Source organism: Amphibalanus amphitrite, unplaced genomic scaffold, assembly GCF_019059575.1.
Source record: "Amphibalanus amphitrite isolate SeventyFive unplaced genomic scaffold, NRLGWU_Aamphi_draft 001210F_arrow, whole genome shotgun sequence".
Taxonomy (NCBI): Eukaryota; Metazoa; Arthropoda; class Thecostraca; order Balanomorpha; family Balanidae; genus Amphibalanus; species Amphibalanus amphitrite.
The window spans coordinates 117,345-132,882 of NW_024882704.1; the positions used below are offsets into that span (position 1 = coordinate 117,345).

The following is a 15,538-nucleotide window of genomic DNA, read 5'->3' on the forward strand; positions in this document are numbered from 1 at the left end:
TGACCGTGCATCAAGCCAATAACGTGACCACGGGAGGAGCCGCCGGAGAAAAAGAGGCACTCGTCGCCGAATACAAGGATGTTTTCACCGGGACAGGCCGATTCCGAGAGAAACTGAAGCTTGAAGTAGTTCCAGAGGCTAAACAGCATCAGGCGGCGACGAGGTCAGTTCCAGTGGCACTGGAAGACAGCCTCAAACAGGAGCTGGATCGTCTTACCAGTGAAGGCATCATCACACCTGTGGAAGTGCCCACTGACTGGGTGTCTGCCTTAGTCGTAGTGAAGAAGCCGAATGGCAGCCTTCGACTCTGCTTGGATCCCAAACCGCTGAACAAAGAGCTGAAAAGAAACAAGTATCCGATTCCGACAGTTGATGACCTGACGTGCCGACTGGAGAAGGCAAAGGTGTTCACTGTTTGCGACGCAAAAAACGGATATTGGCATGTCGAACTCGAAGAAGAAAGTAGCTTCTTGACTACATTTGGAACACCCTGGGGACGGTATAGATGGAACCGCCTACCATTTGGTATAGCCGTGGCATCAGAAGAATTTCAAAGAAGGCTAAACCAAGAGCTAGAAGGTCTAGATGGCATAAAGGCTATTGCCGACGACATTCTGATCTACGGGGAAGGCGACACATACGAAGAGGCTGTCGCAGATCATGACAGGAAACTGAAAGCTCTGCTAGAAAGATGTAGAGAAAGAGGTATAAGATTGAACATGAACAAGATGAAGCTGAAACAAAAACAAGTAGCCTACATGGGTCACCTATTCACGGATCGAGGTCTACAAGTTGACCCAGAGAAGACGCGTGCTATCCAATCCATGCCAGCCCCAAAAGATAAGAAAGGTGTGCAGAGGCTGCTGGGAATGGTCAACTATCTTCAAAAGTTTTCCCCAAACCTGTCGACAGTAGCAGCACCACTCCGTCAGCTTCTGAAGGATGATGCACCTTTCCTTTTTGACGACTGCATCCACGGCGAGGCTCTACGAGCCATAAAGAAGCTGATCGTCGAGGCACCTGTTCTGAAATACTTCAGTACCAAAGACGAGACTAGTCTCCAGGTGGACGCCTCTCAAGAGGGGCTTGGTGCGTGTCTAATGCAATGCGGTCAGCCAGTCGCCTATGCCTCTCGAACGCTCACCAACGCTGAGAGACATGCCCAAATCGAAAAAGAAATGCTCGCGATTGTCTACGGACTGAACAAGTTCGAACGGTACACCTTGGGAAGAGAGGTGACAATACAGTCGGACCACAAGCCATTGGAACAGATACAGCTCAAAAGCCTCGCTGAAACACCGAAACGCTTGCAACGGATGATGCTAGCGGTGCAGAAATTCGACTTCCATATAGAGTACAAGAGGGGAGTTGACATGCATCTAGCCGATACACTTAGCAGAGCTCAGCTCCCGGAAACGAACACGGAACGTCTGGATGAAATATACTATGCTTCACTTGGAAGATGCCAAGAAGAAGCTAACATAGAACAACTGGAGATAGAAGACTACCTGCCGATATCTGACAAAACGGCTATTTTCCTGAGAACAGAGTCAGAAAACGACATGGAAGCATGCACACTCGCAGAACTCATCAGAAAAGGATGGCCAAAACATAAAAGTGATGTACCGATGGAAGCACGCAGGTATTTCGATCTCAGGAGCATGTTATCTGTCAACAAGGGAGTAATATTTAAAGGTGATCGAATTTTCGTACCTGTCAGCGCAAGGCGCTACATGCTGGAACGCGTGCACTTGTCGCATGCTGGAGTGCAAACGTGCATGCGTAGAGCAAGAGAAGCCCTGTACTGGCCAAACATGAACGAAGACATACAAGACTATGTCTCCAAATGTACAGCATGTGCGGCTTATCAGCCAGCCCAACAGAAAGAGACACTCATATCCTACAAAGTACCAGCAAGACCATGGGAGAGGATCGGCTGTGACCTCATGGAGTTTGCAGGCTGGTCATATCTAGTCACTGTAGATTACTATTCCGACTTCATAGAATGCGACAGAGTGCACAACAAGACCACGAAAGAAATCATCAGACTGCTAAAAGGACATATGGCACGCTATGGTATTCCAATGGAGCTCGTCAGCGACAATGGCCCTCCCTTCAACTCAAGGGATTTCAGGGACTTCGCTGAGATGTACGAATTCAAACACACGACGAGTTCTCCCGGACACCCGCAGTCTAACGGAAAGGCTGAAAACGCGGTGAAGCAAATGAAGAGAATGATGACAAGAACATGCGAGACAAAATCAGATCCATATCTAGCATTACTAGAAATGCGAAACCTACCGTCAGAAAATGTCGGCAGTTCCCCGGCGCAACGACTCATGGGACGGCGTACTCGAACTATGCTACCCATCCATGGAAAACTGCTCAATCCCGAAGTACCGCTTGTTGCAGAAAGGCGCCTTCAGGAAAGAAAAGAAAAGCAGCAGAAATATTATAACAGAACTGCAAAAGATCTCCCTCCCCTGCAGACCAGCACGCCGGTGCTGATGGCACCGAGACCCGGCCAGCAAAAATGGAGACCCGCCGTAGTTGTAAGTCGAGACAGCAACCGATCCTATGCAGTCAAAACAGAGGATGGACGAGTGTACCGAAGAAATCGACGTCATCTGCGGAAGTACAGCCCCTGTCAGGACACAACGGACTCGACAAAGAGAAGAGAAACCAGCGACGGAAGCTTGTACCTAAGAGTGCCACCACGCCAAGAGGCAGCAGCACCACCTCAGGTTTCCCGGAGAGGACCGGAACCTCAGATCACTGGGAACCAGAGATCTCGGTCACCGTATATGCTGAGGAGTAGGTCACATCAGAAATGAAAAACGGAGGATGTGCCGGCTGCTTAGATGTAGGCAGCCGGATAAGTGTCACGTGAATATGTCACGTTCTGTGTTATTTGTGTTGTGTGTGATAGTGAGCGAGAAATACAGATTAGCATCACGCTACACCTAGAGCTGTGGTGTAATGCGGCACAGGCTACATAGAGCTGTTGCGTATTGGGGTATAGTCTACCTAGAGTTGTAGTGCATTGCGGTACAGTCAGGGGCGTCGCCACGGATTTTTGACTGGGGGGGGGGGGACGGATTGGCTGACTAAAAACCCAAAAGTTAGTTAGTTTAGCGTACAATTTCAGGCCTATGCACTACTTGTAACGCATACGCAATACACATGTTCTCATGTTCTCGCGTGGAGGCGTTATTAGTCACACTCTTTTCTACCTGTGCATGAATTGGCGGCGCGAAGCGCCGCGAAAATTGGCAAAAACTCTTGGCAAAACAGTCCCAAAACGCATAAATTTTGCATCCCGCGTAATAAGTTTGATACCAGGACAGTTAGGGTCTGGTCACCAAGTCCAGCAGCCCTGCCTCTAAAAAATCGTGTGGTCCTCTGTAAACCGCTGTCAACCATAGGTACAGTTTTTTCCAACTTCTGTGCAGTGTAGCTGCAGGACTGCGGGGTCGGAGTCGACTTCGGTCGTAGTCGACGGTTTTGGTCGGATACGGAGTTGGAGTCACCAAAATCGTAACAGACTTCAACTCTGAAGTCAGAGTCAACGTCATCCCCGAGGATGGGTCGAATAAGAGCTGGAGATTCTGTTGGCTGTGGTGATTGTAGGGGTCATGGTAAGACCAATATAGGGGCATACTGAGCATTACGTCCTCCTGGGCTCTCTCAGACCAGGACGAGGTCCTCTCACCCTCAAGCATCAAGCGTTCAAAGGCCATGGTGAGACCTTCTGCTGTCGGATGGCCTCGAACGGGAAGAGGGCCGTTTGAGAGTGAGCTGAAGGTCTTGACTATTACGAATATCCTATGTAAAATGTGTGGTCTCTGCAAGCTGTTGTCCTACTGCACTCTGAGACTTTGGGACAGATCTTCAGCCCTTGTTGGATATGGTCGCCCCTACAACTGGAGCTTTGGCTCCCTATCGACGACCTGGGACGGACAGTCCAGAGCTGCACCTCGTAGGCAATGTTATCTTTTATGTGCCAGGAAACGTTCAAAGAGACAAAAGCATCACATCACATGTTTTTTCACTCCGATGCGGGCCGAGGGATGCCGTGGTCGGAGATGGAGCGGGGACTCCGAGCGTTTTTTTTTTTTAAGCCGGAGTCGGAATTACCAAAATCATCTACTCCGCAGCCCTGTAAGCAAGGGTACAGTGTCAGCAATTCGCAGATTCAATTTGTATACGAGTAGGTATCCGCAATTTCATCCCAAAACGACAATACACCAATGTCGTGGGTCACTTTTTAAATCATTCATGAGGATATTTTTGCGGGGGACGTCCCCCCCGGATTCCTCGACTGGGGGGGACGCGTCCCCCCCGTCCCCCCCCGGTTTCGACGCCCATGGGTACAGTCTACCTAGAGCTGTAGTGCATTGCGGTACAGTCTACCTAGAGCTACAGTGTATTGCGTTTCAGCCTACATAGAGCTGTAGTGTAATGCGGTACAGCCTACTCAGAGCTGTCAGTTGTGGTGTATTGCGGTACAGTATATCAAGAGCTGTAGTGTATTGCGGTACAGTATATCAAGAGCTGTAGTGTATTGCGGTACAGCCTATCAAGAGCTGTAGTGTAATGCGGTACAGCATACCTAGAGCTGTTGTGTATTGCGGTACAGTCTGCCTAGAGCTGTGGTGTATTGCGGTACAGCCTACATAGACATGTGGTGTAATGCGGTACAGCCTACCTAGAGCTTTTGTGTATTGCGGTACAGTCTACCTAGAGCTGTGGTGTATTGCGGTACAGCCTACAAAGAGCTGTGGTGTAATGTGGTGCAGCCTACCTAGAGCTGTTGTGTACTGCGGTACAGTCTACCTAGAGCTGTGGTGTATTGCGATACGGAATCAACTATGAAGGGCTGTAGGCGGTGTCCATTACGGTGCAGTCTATCGAGAGCTGTAGGTGTAGTGTATCGCTGTTTACTGTGCAGTCTGTCAAGAGCTGTGGTATGTTGTAGAGTCTTACAAGAGCTGCATGTACGTACTGTAGTGTCCACTACGATGCAGTCTATCGAGATGGTTGATTTCAGCAGTAGCATGTTCAGCTGTGTCTTTCCTCCTTTGACAGCGCCCCACACGGTGGCCGAAAAGCGGTCGGAGAAGCCGCCGCCGGGCTTCCCGGGCCTGGAGACGATGTTGCCGCTGCTGCTTACTGCAGTCAACCAGGGACGACTCACAATGCAGGTAACCGTGATCGTCACACACGCGGCCGACAGAACCGCCAGGGAGCCGGCGCGGACCAGCCGCTGGGGTGGTCTGTCCGTGTAATGTGAACGCCACCGGCACAGACTGCACTGTCTTACACTGGAGGATCCAGTCTGTGTCCACTCAACGCTTTTTTGTCGGTCAACAAATATTGACCTGGAGGTTTGAGTTTCGTGTTTTCTCTTAGCTGCACTAACTTAACCCGCGCCCTGCTGGGGGGTGTTTGAACACCCCCCTTGTGGTTTTTCGCGAAAATCTCAAAAACGGCGGCGCGTAGCGCCGCCGTTTTTGGTACACCTTATCATACATCAATTCTACACATGTTGTGAAAATTTCAGACCAAGGTCGTTCAAGGTCAGGTCACCAGGTCACTTGAAGTGACCTCACCTCATAAAAAGTTTCAATGTCTGTCATAGCTACACCGAGTGACCGATCGCTTTGAAACTTTTAGCGATTGCTAAGAGCAATAGCATGTACAAAATGTATATCTCAGAATTTTGATATCGATGACCTAAGGTCAGGTCAATTTTGCGACCTCCCCATTATAAGTCAATGGGAGAAAATTGAAATGCGCCTATTTTGGACGAAAGACATTATAAACACTCCCAAACACTGAATTACAAGTGGTATAGACACACTGAACATGAAAAAAATGGTGTCCGTGACCCCTGTTTATGCCCTGAGGTCATCTTAGGTCACGAATGGTATCTAGCAGTTTTTCGCAAATAACTTTTGATAGAGGCATGCTAGAGCGATGAAAACGCCTCAGATGTGTTCAGCTCGACGACACGGATCGACTGATATGCAACATTACCCTTTCCGGTCAGGTCATGACCTTGACCTGAGGTCAAATTGTCAAGTTGACCTTTCAAGGTCAAGTTATAGTTCATTCGATGCGTCTTGACGAGAGGAACACGATGCCGGTAAAAGTAAGCTCGTACAAGGCTTGGGTCAAAAGTTATTGCAGAAAAACTGTTTCCGAAAAAATCGGCTATTTTTGCAGTTTTTGCCCCCTGCAGGCAAAACCGTTGACGTTAGGTCACATCTGAGAGAATTACTCAGAAAGGGCGTTAATAGGGCTATCGAATGCGCTTTTCCGCGGCGCTGTAGCTCTATTGGTTCCCGAGTTATGCGTTGGCTTCTTGGAAATTGTCGACATTCGACCTGGAAGTCGGCGAAATTTTGCCTTCAATGACCTCTGGTGACCTGACCTTTGACCTGACCAAAAAATTGACCAAAGTGATTTCCTCATTATTTTTGACGCTCTTTCGAACGCCGCCTTCGGCGTATCGCTACGTGGCCCAGGAGCCGAGTTAGAAGGGGGGTGTTCAAACACCCCCCCCCCCCCAGCAGGGTGTGGAAATCCAGGACCCCCAGCCGGGCGTGGGTTAAGTCATTATGCCCTGTCACTAACATACTTCGCATCAACTGGCATGCTGAACACCCACTCGACTAACCCTTTATGACCCGCCATATATCCTTCCGACGATGGAACGCCGAGATTTGTTTGTGCTTCCTCAGTGAGAGCCCCTATCACACCCCCAGTCTCTCTAGCCGAGTATACAGATCACGCCTTGCTCGCGTGGTCGGTAGCCGTTCTGCTGCACCCGAAATCCTTCACCGTAATCCGCAGTAATCCATATGACGCACAGCTACCACCTCGGCAAGCTCCGTGGGGTTGAGTGGGGTCCCTCGAGAGGCGAGCTGTCGGGACATCCCACCCCTCCCCCTATCCCCGGTCTACGGTGATAGGGGCGGGGGGGGGGGGCTCAGTTTCACTGATCCGTGATATGTCACCTGCCGATCACCAGGCACTGATTGCACGCTGATTGGCTCGCGGAAGCTCGGGGTGACGCAAACGGAAGGTCACGACTGAGTGAGCGTGGGTTCTGCTCTGTTTGTCCAACGATTGAAATAACGTCTGGGTGGGTAGACGTGGAGTTGTTTCTCGTTGCTGACTGATTGCCTTATAGCCTGCCGGCTATCTTTTTCCGGAATGACAGGAAGTAATAAAGTGGATAAAGCGAACAATTGAACATGTATGTTTGCTATGTGATTCAGTCAGGGTTAACTCACAGCGTTATTTGTGATGTTCACGGCGCAAGCATTTTTAAAGTACAATAATGCAATTTTATAACTATGCACCAGTACTTCTTCATTATTTTCTATTTAAATAGGCATTTATTTGTCACTTATACTTGACTTAAACTCAAGTGCAGCTTAAGTTCTTAAACGGATACATTCTTATACGATGTCTTTGAATTCAAAGAAGTGGCCACTTCAACGCATACTCCTCGTTTAGTGTCTAACATGTATCACTCCTTTAGACGCGTGACCTCGGCATTCTGTCTCTTCCAGGACCTAGAGGACAAGCTGCACCACAACCCTCGGCGCATCTTCAAGCTGCCAGAGCAGCCCAACACCTACATCGAAGTAGACATGGACGAGACCTACTCGATTCCAGAAGCTCCCGCGCACAGGTGCCGAGAAGTATACCAGTAAAAGTGTGGTTAATGCTTAGATTGTCAAACGTTCAATATTTGTGTGCGTTTGAAGTCGATGCGAGTTTTCCCCAGAGAAAATAATGCGTCAAATTCAAGTTGGTCGCGTTGATCTTTTACGATATTCTTCAAATGTGACCAGAGTACAGCAGCTGCATAAACGCTTACGCTTAATGCTCCTATCATTTATTATCACGTACGTAAACAAACAAACAAACAAACAAACAAACAAACAAACTACGTCGTTGGTAGATAATTTCCACGAGCGGTGCTGGCTGCTTTTCCATGCAGTAGCTAACCTCCCCTCCCCACCCCGCCCCGCAGTAAGGCCATGTGGACTCCGTTCGCCGGCCGCGCGGTGGCCGGTGCCGTCAAGCGGGTGGTGCTCCGAGGTGAGGTGGCCATGGTGGATGGACGTGTGCTGGCCACGCCGGGCTCAGGACGAGACGTGCGGGAGCTGCAGCCGCTGCTGCCGCCGCCGCCGGCCGTCCAGCCGGAGACCGTGGTGATGCCGTGGACGGAGGAGCGCGATTGGCACGTGCCGGCCGCCGCCGCCGCCACCGCCACCGCCGGCAGGACAGACGATCGACTTACTGCAGGTGCGATCAGGGGAGGGAAGGGGAACAGGATGGGAGAGATGTGTGCTGGCGAGCTGTGTATACGACTGAATTGTACGGTATTCGAAAGGAAATTTACGACAGATTTGCATTTTGCATACCAAAACTGTAACTGATTGTTTTTATGCCTGGAATATTGAATAATATAGCAGGACTGTATCATTAGTAGCAAAAGTATAAGATGATATTCAGACGACATCAAATTATAGCAGATAATCAATGAGTCGCTAACCACTAACCAACGCTTCATTGCTGCCCGCCCTGCAGCCGCCGAGAGTCTGGGTATCCACGCTCTGGAGCGTCCCGCGCTGGCGTCCACCCCTCCCAGTCGTCCGCGGGCCGGTACGGCCGGCGGCTCGAGGCAGCGCGCGCCGTCGCCGCGTCCCCCGCCGACCAGCCACGCCGCGCCCTCAGCAGCACAGCTGAGCCACGTACTGACAGCGGAGAACTTCAGTCGAGACGCGCTCTACCGGATCTTCTACCTGGCTGGGACGTACCGTACCAGTGTGGCCAAAGACAGGCCGCTCGATCATGTGCTCAAGGTGGGTCGGACGGACGGACGGACGGACGGATAGACGGATGGACGGACGGACGGACGGACGGACGGACGGAAAGACGGACAGACGGACGGACGGACGGACGGACGGACGGGCGGACAGACGGACAGACGGACAGACGGACAGACGGACGGGGAAGGAACGGATGAGGGTTGGATGGTTCTCTAGACGGACGGAGGGAAGGAAGAAGCTAGGAAGAACGGACGGCGGGAAATCGAATGTGATGTGAGCGATTTGAGTGATGTGAGCGATGATGTGAGTGCGATATTCCCTATATGCTATTATATCTTCGATTTGAATCTTCTTGCCTGAAAATTCAACAGACTGCGACTCACCCTGACTGCCCTAAATCCCTTCCTTCTCCCTTAGGGCTAGACCCTTGAGCATTGATTTTCTAGATGAGTGATAAACTCCTGGCCCCCGCTTCTCCCTCAGGGTAAGGTGATGGCGCTCATACCCTGCATGTTATGTGATAAGCCCTGAGCCCTCCCGCTCCTTCCCTCAGGGTAAGGTGATGGCGCTCATGTTCTATGAGGCGTCCACCCGCACCTCCTGCAGCTTCGACAGCGCCATGCAGCGTCTCGGAGGGCGCGTGCTACACTTCAACGAGAGCACCTCCTCCGTCAAAAAGGGCGAGACTCTGGAAGGTGGGTGATTGTTTTATACTAGCGAGTGTCAACGCTTTTATGGGGTAGAATGCTAACGATAAAAGCTTCGGGTTTATTATATGAGGAATTGTGGTAGAAGTTTGTGTGGGTGGGATTCGGTGGGCTGCTCTTTCTCTGTTGTGCCTTAAGTGTCATTATGACTGTGAAAACTACTCGTCCTATGAACTCGAGGTCAACCCGCGATCTTCCGGCACAGAATCACCGCGCGGATCTCGAGTTCCCTGTCCGTATGACGTCACTGTCTGACGTCACTCGTGCAGATTCTGTGCGCACTATGGCCGGCTACAGTGACGTCATCGTGTTACGTCACCCGTCGCCGACGGCGGCCGGCCGGGCGGCGGAGGTCAGCCCTCGGCCAGTCATCAACGCCGGCAGCGGCACGGGCGAGCACCCGACCCAGGCACTGCTGGACCTGTTCACCATCCGAGAGGAGATCGGCACCGTCAACGGACTCACCATCACCATGGTAACTGGACACGGGGCGACGCAAATTATCACCATGGTAACCGAGCACGATGACCATCCAAGTCACGAGTTGTGAAAAAAAAATAATAAGGGCTTACTAAATTTGAGCTAAATCGTTTACGGGTTCATGCGATGTCTGGAAAAGAAATGAGAGATGGGCCCAGTTGTGCATGCTAGGCTTTGGGTATTTGCTCTTGAGAAGTTAGACGTGGTGCTATAATGGCACCCTTAGTTTATAGCATGGCATGAAAAGCCCTCTTAAAAATAATCTGTCAATAATGATACTTCTCCTCTCTTATGTGCAACAGACCCGACTGACGAATCGCAGTACCTATTGCATGCCGACATTTGATGTGTTTAACGATTTCACACAGCTACCGTAACGCTGTCACACAGTACTTTAGAGAAAGTTACTCATATCTGATTAGGCGTTTCTTCAGAGCATTATAGGAAAAGTTGCTCCCTCTCCGAGAACCTGAGCTGACATGGCTGTATGCCGTCCGACATGCAGTAATGCTACCTGAGTCCGGCTAGACGTCTTTATCAATGATAAGGTGCATTAAGGCACTTGGAACAGACATCAGGACAGCTATCAGTCACATTGAAAAGATCGCGTGATGCCATTAGGTCAGCCACTCAGGTAGCCACTCAATCAATAGTGAACGGTAGCTAAGGTAAGGACCTTTGCACTATCGAAATTTCAGCGGGAGATATGTAGCCGCACCCCTGAATCTTTGGTCGCGCAATCTACACTCAACGCAGCAATGAAGAGAAATTGACAAGTGAAGCCATCGCTATACCTATTCCACGGCACCCCATTGTAAACCATAATGACGTCATGTAAGAATTTTGACGTCATGTCTTGATTAAACGGCACAGTGCTCTCCGATAACGGTTTATGGCCTCAACTCGGGAGGGATGACTTTGCTTGCAGGTTTATCCAGTATATAACTCTGGGATTTCCCACGTGCCAATGCTGTGCCGACCTGCGGTGGTATTAGGTTTTCTGAGCGGCATTTCCTTCATGAATGGTGATAAGGTTGTCACTGTTGGAATATTGTTCAAATGCGATGGCCGGGCTCAGGGAGGCCAATCGAATTTCCGACTCGCAACACGTTGAATATGCCGGTGTCACTTGTCAGTAAAGAATATTCCTAAGTTCCGTCTGACTTTTGTTAGCCCTCACCATCGAGCCAAACAACCAGAAACTATTTAATCCTTCAGCCCAACATCTGAAACAACACCGACTGATGCCCTACAAATCCCTTTCCCCAGCCATACTTCGTGCCGAACCGTCATTGACTCTACCATATGTGATCATTCGATCACCAAATCCCTTCTCCCTTTAACCTCTCACTGACCTGACCGTCTATAACCTCTGACCGCTGACCTCGTGTCACAGGTGGGTGACCTGAAGAACGGGCGCACCGTGCACTCGCTGGCGCGCCTGCTGACCCTCTATAAGGTGCACCTGAAGTACGTCTGTCCTCCGGGACTGGAGATGCCTCAGGAGGTGAGAGAGGCGCTCGTTAGAGTGGAAAATCGTGTGACGATTCATATATGGTATGTTCGGAAAAGGAAAATATGTGCTCAGATATAGAGGCGCGGTGCTTGTTACCAGTTAAATGTGTTATTAGCATGATTGGGAAACAATGTGTCGTTAGTTATAGTTAATAAGGAGTAGTTTGGGCAGCTGATCCTTATCTGAAAACCAGTGGCGGATCCAGGATTTTCACTGGGGAGGGGCTGCAGGTCATAATTGGGCGCCACGCCCCGGATGGGCGCCATAGTCGCATCGTATTGGCGCTGAAATATTGGCGCCCAGTGGCCCTGACAAGAGGCGCCCAGGATCAGTATGTACAGTGACACCACACGATTGGAAATATCGGTGCGGAGCGTACTGAAACGACGTTATTCGACTGATTTTTGCATCCTAGTCCTAGTATGCGGCACTCCGATGAGTTGCGAATTGAAAATTGGCGCCACTGCGCCTTCGGCGCAGTGGCGCCAGTTTTCCTTGGGTGGGGGCTGCCAGCCCCCGCAGCCCCCCCCCCCTGGATCCGCCACTGCTGAAAACCCATAGCGAGATGATAGGCATGTGAAATGACAGTAGATGTTACTTTAAAAAACATAGCTCGAGAAGGTGACGCACGGGATGAATGTTAGATCTATGTAGTCACCGCTGTTCTCCTCACTGACATGCCTCCCGTCTGTTTCTCCAGGTGGTTGACTTTGTGGCCGCCCAGGCGGTGAAACAGACCCACTGTACCTCCCTGGAGGAGGCGCTGCCCGACTCCGACGTCATCTACATGACGCGCGTGCAGCGGGAGCGTTTCGCCGACACGGCCGAGTACGAGCGGTGCGCCGGGCGTCTGGTGCTCACCCCTCAACTGATGACACTGGCTGGCCCGCGTACGGTGGTGCTGCACCCTCTACCTCGTGTGGATGAGGTGAGCACTGAGCTGGACGGTGATCCGCGCGCCGCGTACTTCCGACAGGCCGAGTATGGTATGTATGTGCGCATGGCGCTACTCACCACGGTACTCGGCCGGGCTTAACAGTGGTTAGAGCGACATATATAGCGGTAGTGTGGATAGAACAGAGATCTGGGTGTGAGAATGATGTGAGCGTGTGAGAGCTGTGTAGTGTTTGCTCGTCTTGGTAGAAGCTAAGATAAATCAAGGGGCGACACCAATAATTATGGAGATGCCAGTGTTTTTTGAAGATTTTTCGTGGCTAGACGTGGAGTCGAATTGTATTCTGAAAAGTGTTGAATGAATTGTGCCTTACTTGGATGACTTAGTAACCACTGAGGGCATTTTGTTTCCACTACCTATACCAACCTGTAGGGATAAGGTGGCGTACACATTCCGTTGGCATTTACCGAGTGAACTAACTCCGTAAAGTTACTGGGGTGGATACCTAATACGATATTTGTTACAATGGTGTCGGCATTGGGGTTTATAAATATACGCTAAAAAGATTACTTTGTTTTCGCTTTTCGCTTCCGCGATATTAATGCCCATACAACCAATAATTTTTCTCAAACATTTTGTAGTAATTGTGGTGTTATGCTTCGATAAGACTATAACTTAAACGGTTTTACGCGGCCAAATAATTGTAATAGTCATTGCGATAAGTCATCAATATTGCCAGTTCACATGAACTACTAGATGCAGCCAAACAACTCGGTCCTTCCTCGAGAATGAGCCATGGCTCACAGATGCAACGCACAATGCACATATACGAATCATATTTCATTGTCTATCAAGGCGACCGCATTTCGTTAATTGATATTGGATCATGCCTTATTACTACCAAAGCACACGGGCCTTGGAGCTTCAATATCATCCAATGACCATCTCCGTTCCACACATATGCGCGTTCCATGATCAATTCGAACTAAGACACACTAGGTGAGCGGCTCGCTAATCCATATTGTTCACATCGGCATTTGGTATCGCCGTTCCGCCCCAGGACTGTACTTCCGGTCACGTGTCGGTTTCCTTCCGCGCAGCACTGCGTCGAGGCGAACATACAGGCATGGGCGCCGCCACCGGGGGGGACGGGGGGGGGACGCGTCCCCCCCACTCTCAGAATGGAAGGGAGACGTCCCCCCCAAACTCATTACGGAGCGAGCGAAGCGAGCGTAGTCTTTCGGGAAATTCCTGAGTACGAGCGGCCGGCCGGCCGTGGTCACGCTTTTGCGAGACTTATGTCTCAGGAACCACTTGACTGATTTACATGCGGTAATTTTTGTAGGGTAGCTTCATTCCTTCTAACAAGTATTAAACTATTATCGATGCATGTGGGTGACCCATTATGCACCCGCCACTTGAAAAACGAAGAGGTGTCAGTTTTGTAACAATTGCAATAGGTATCTCGGTAACAATACTGGGCCGATTGCGCTGAAAGTTGGCAGGTAGGTAGGTAGGCACTAGGCACCCACCAGGCAATGCATATCCATGACCATGTGCCACAGTTGGGGTGCTGCTGCACGTGCGCACGTGCAGGGGTCGATTCCAGATCTCGAGAACGGCTGAACCGATTGTGCTGAATGTTGACACATGGTTAGGGACCGGTTATTAGGGTGCCGTGCAAGTCAGTTGGGACCCATTTTGCAAGTGCGCACGTGCAGGGTGCCGCTTACAGATCTCGAGAACGGCTAGGCCGATTGCGCTCAAATTTGGCACATCGTTAGAAACCGGTTAGTAGGGTGCAGTGCACAAGTTGTGCGGAGGTACCCCCTCGCAATTTCGCACGTGAAAGGCCCACCCCCTCGCTCGCTCCGTTGGTCGCCCCAAAAGGCGTTTTACTGGTTGTTTTCCTACTCGAAATTTGATTAGGCCCTTCGGTCCAATGAGACCATTTCAGAGCCGGAAGGATGAGAGAATTAGTGGGAGAAATTGGTCTGGGCAGCCACCCCAGTGAGCCACTTGGGCTGAACTCGACCAATTGAACAGGCAGCCCTGCCCACTGGCACTCACTGTACCCGGCAACGGACTATAGCTCCAGTGGAGTCATTCCCGCATGGGATAGAGTTGCCCGTCCAGCCCGGAGCAGGGGATCGCAGCGTGGAGGAGAAGGATTTGACTGTCCTGAGGATGGAAGCGATGGAACGGTGCCGAATCTGAGAGGGTCCAGGAGGTTTAGACACTCAGTATGTGGGGTATGGGCCTGCATGCATTGGTCTGACCCCTGCCACCTCGCCCAACAAAATCTCCAGCTCTTATCCGACCTGTCATCGCGGAACTGCCGATTTTTGATATCGTGATCAACGTGTGTCGTATAACACGACTGGCCGAAAACGGGCATAGTATATTTCGTCTAACCAGCCAAGAGCATGACTTTAAACCAATCCGACCTCGGAGTCAAAATCCGAACAATTTCGAAGACTCCGACTCAAGACTCCGACTCTGGCCAAAACTGTCAACTCCGACTGATTCCGGCTCAGACCCCACAGTTCTGCAGTCACACTACACTAAATTTTCAGCTTCTAGGAAATAAGCTATACCGTTGACAGGGCCACAAAACTTTGAGGCGACTTGACTACTTGACTTGGTGACCTGACCTAAGGTTTTCTGGTATCAAGCTTGTTAAACGGCTGCAAAATTCGTATTTTAGAGCAGTTTTGCCTGATGTTTTTGGACGCCATTTAATTGCGTCCCAGAAAAGCTATTTCTGGCACCTAAAAGCTGACTCGCCCCAAAATTGGTCCTCAGCACCTATTTGGTGGATACCAGCACCAATCATGGAAAATGACCTTAATTAGCTGTTTCTGGCACCTATTCATCGGTACGCCTTACTCTTTTTTCTGAATCTGGCACCTAAATGCTGAGCGTAGCACCAATCTAGTAGAAAAATGAACTACTGGCTGGTAGAATCATCTTGTTCTGGTATAATGACCCCTGGAGTCTAGCCTAAAGGTTGCCAGTGCAGCTACACTCTAAGACAGCCCCGTAGTGATCTCAGCATTGTATATGACGTTTAAGTAAGCAAATAATA

The 15,538-nt window shown here is 50.4% G+C and overlaps 1 protein-coding gene across 1 annotated transcript in view; it reads left to right on the forward strand.

Moving 5' to 3' along the window:
* Window positions 1-13,017, forward strand: part of LOC122371145 (CAD protein-like) — a 117,663-nt gene extending 104,646 nt beyond the window's left edge. Inside the window, exons 35-42 of the mRNA XM_043347276.1 lie at window positions 5,089-5,204; window positions 7,584-7,705; window positions 8,051-8,325; window positions 8,611-8,885; window positions 9,406-9,547; window positions 9,829-10,034; window positions 11,436-11,546; window positions 12,256-13,017. Coding sequence (XP_043203211.1) covers window positions 5,089-5,204; window positions 7,584-7,705; window positions 8,051-8,325; window positions 8,611-8,885; window positions 9,406-9,547; window positions 9,829-10,034; window positions 11,436-11,546; window positions 12,256-12,591 — 1,583 coding nt within the window. The 3' untranslated portion in view covers window positions 12,592-13,017. The remainder of the gene's footprint in view (window positions 1-5,088; window positions 5,205-7,583; window positions 7,706-8,050; window positions 8,326-8,610; window positions 8,886-9,405; window positions 9,548-9,828; window positions 10,035-11,435; window positions 11,547-12,255) is intronic.
* Window positions 13,018-15,538: the final 2,521 nt, after the last annotated feature.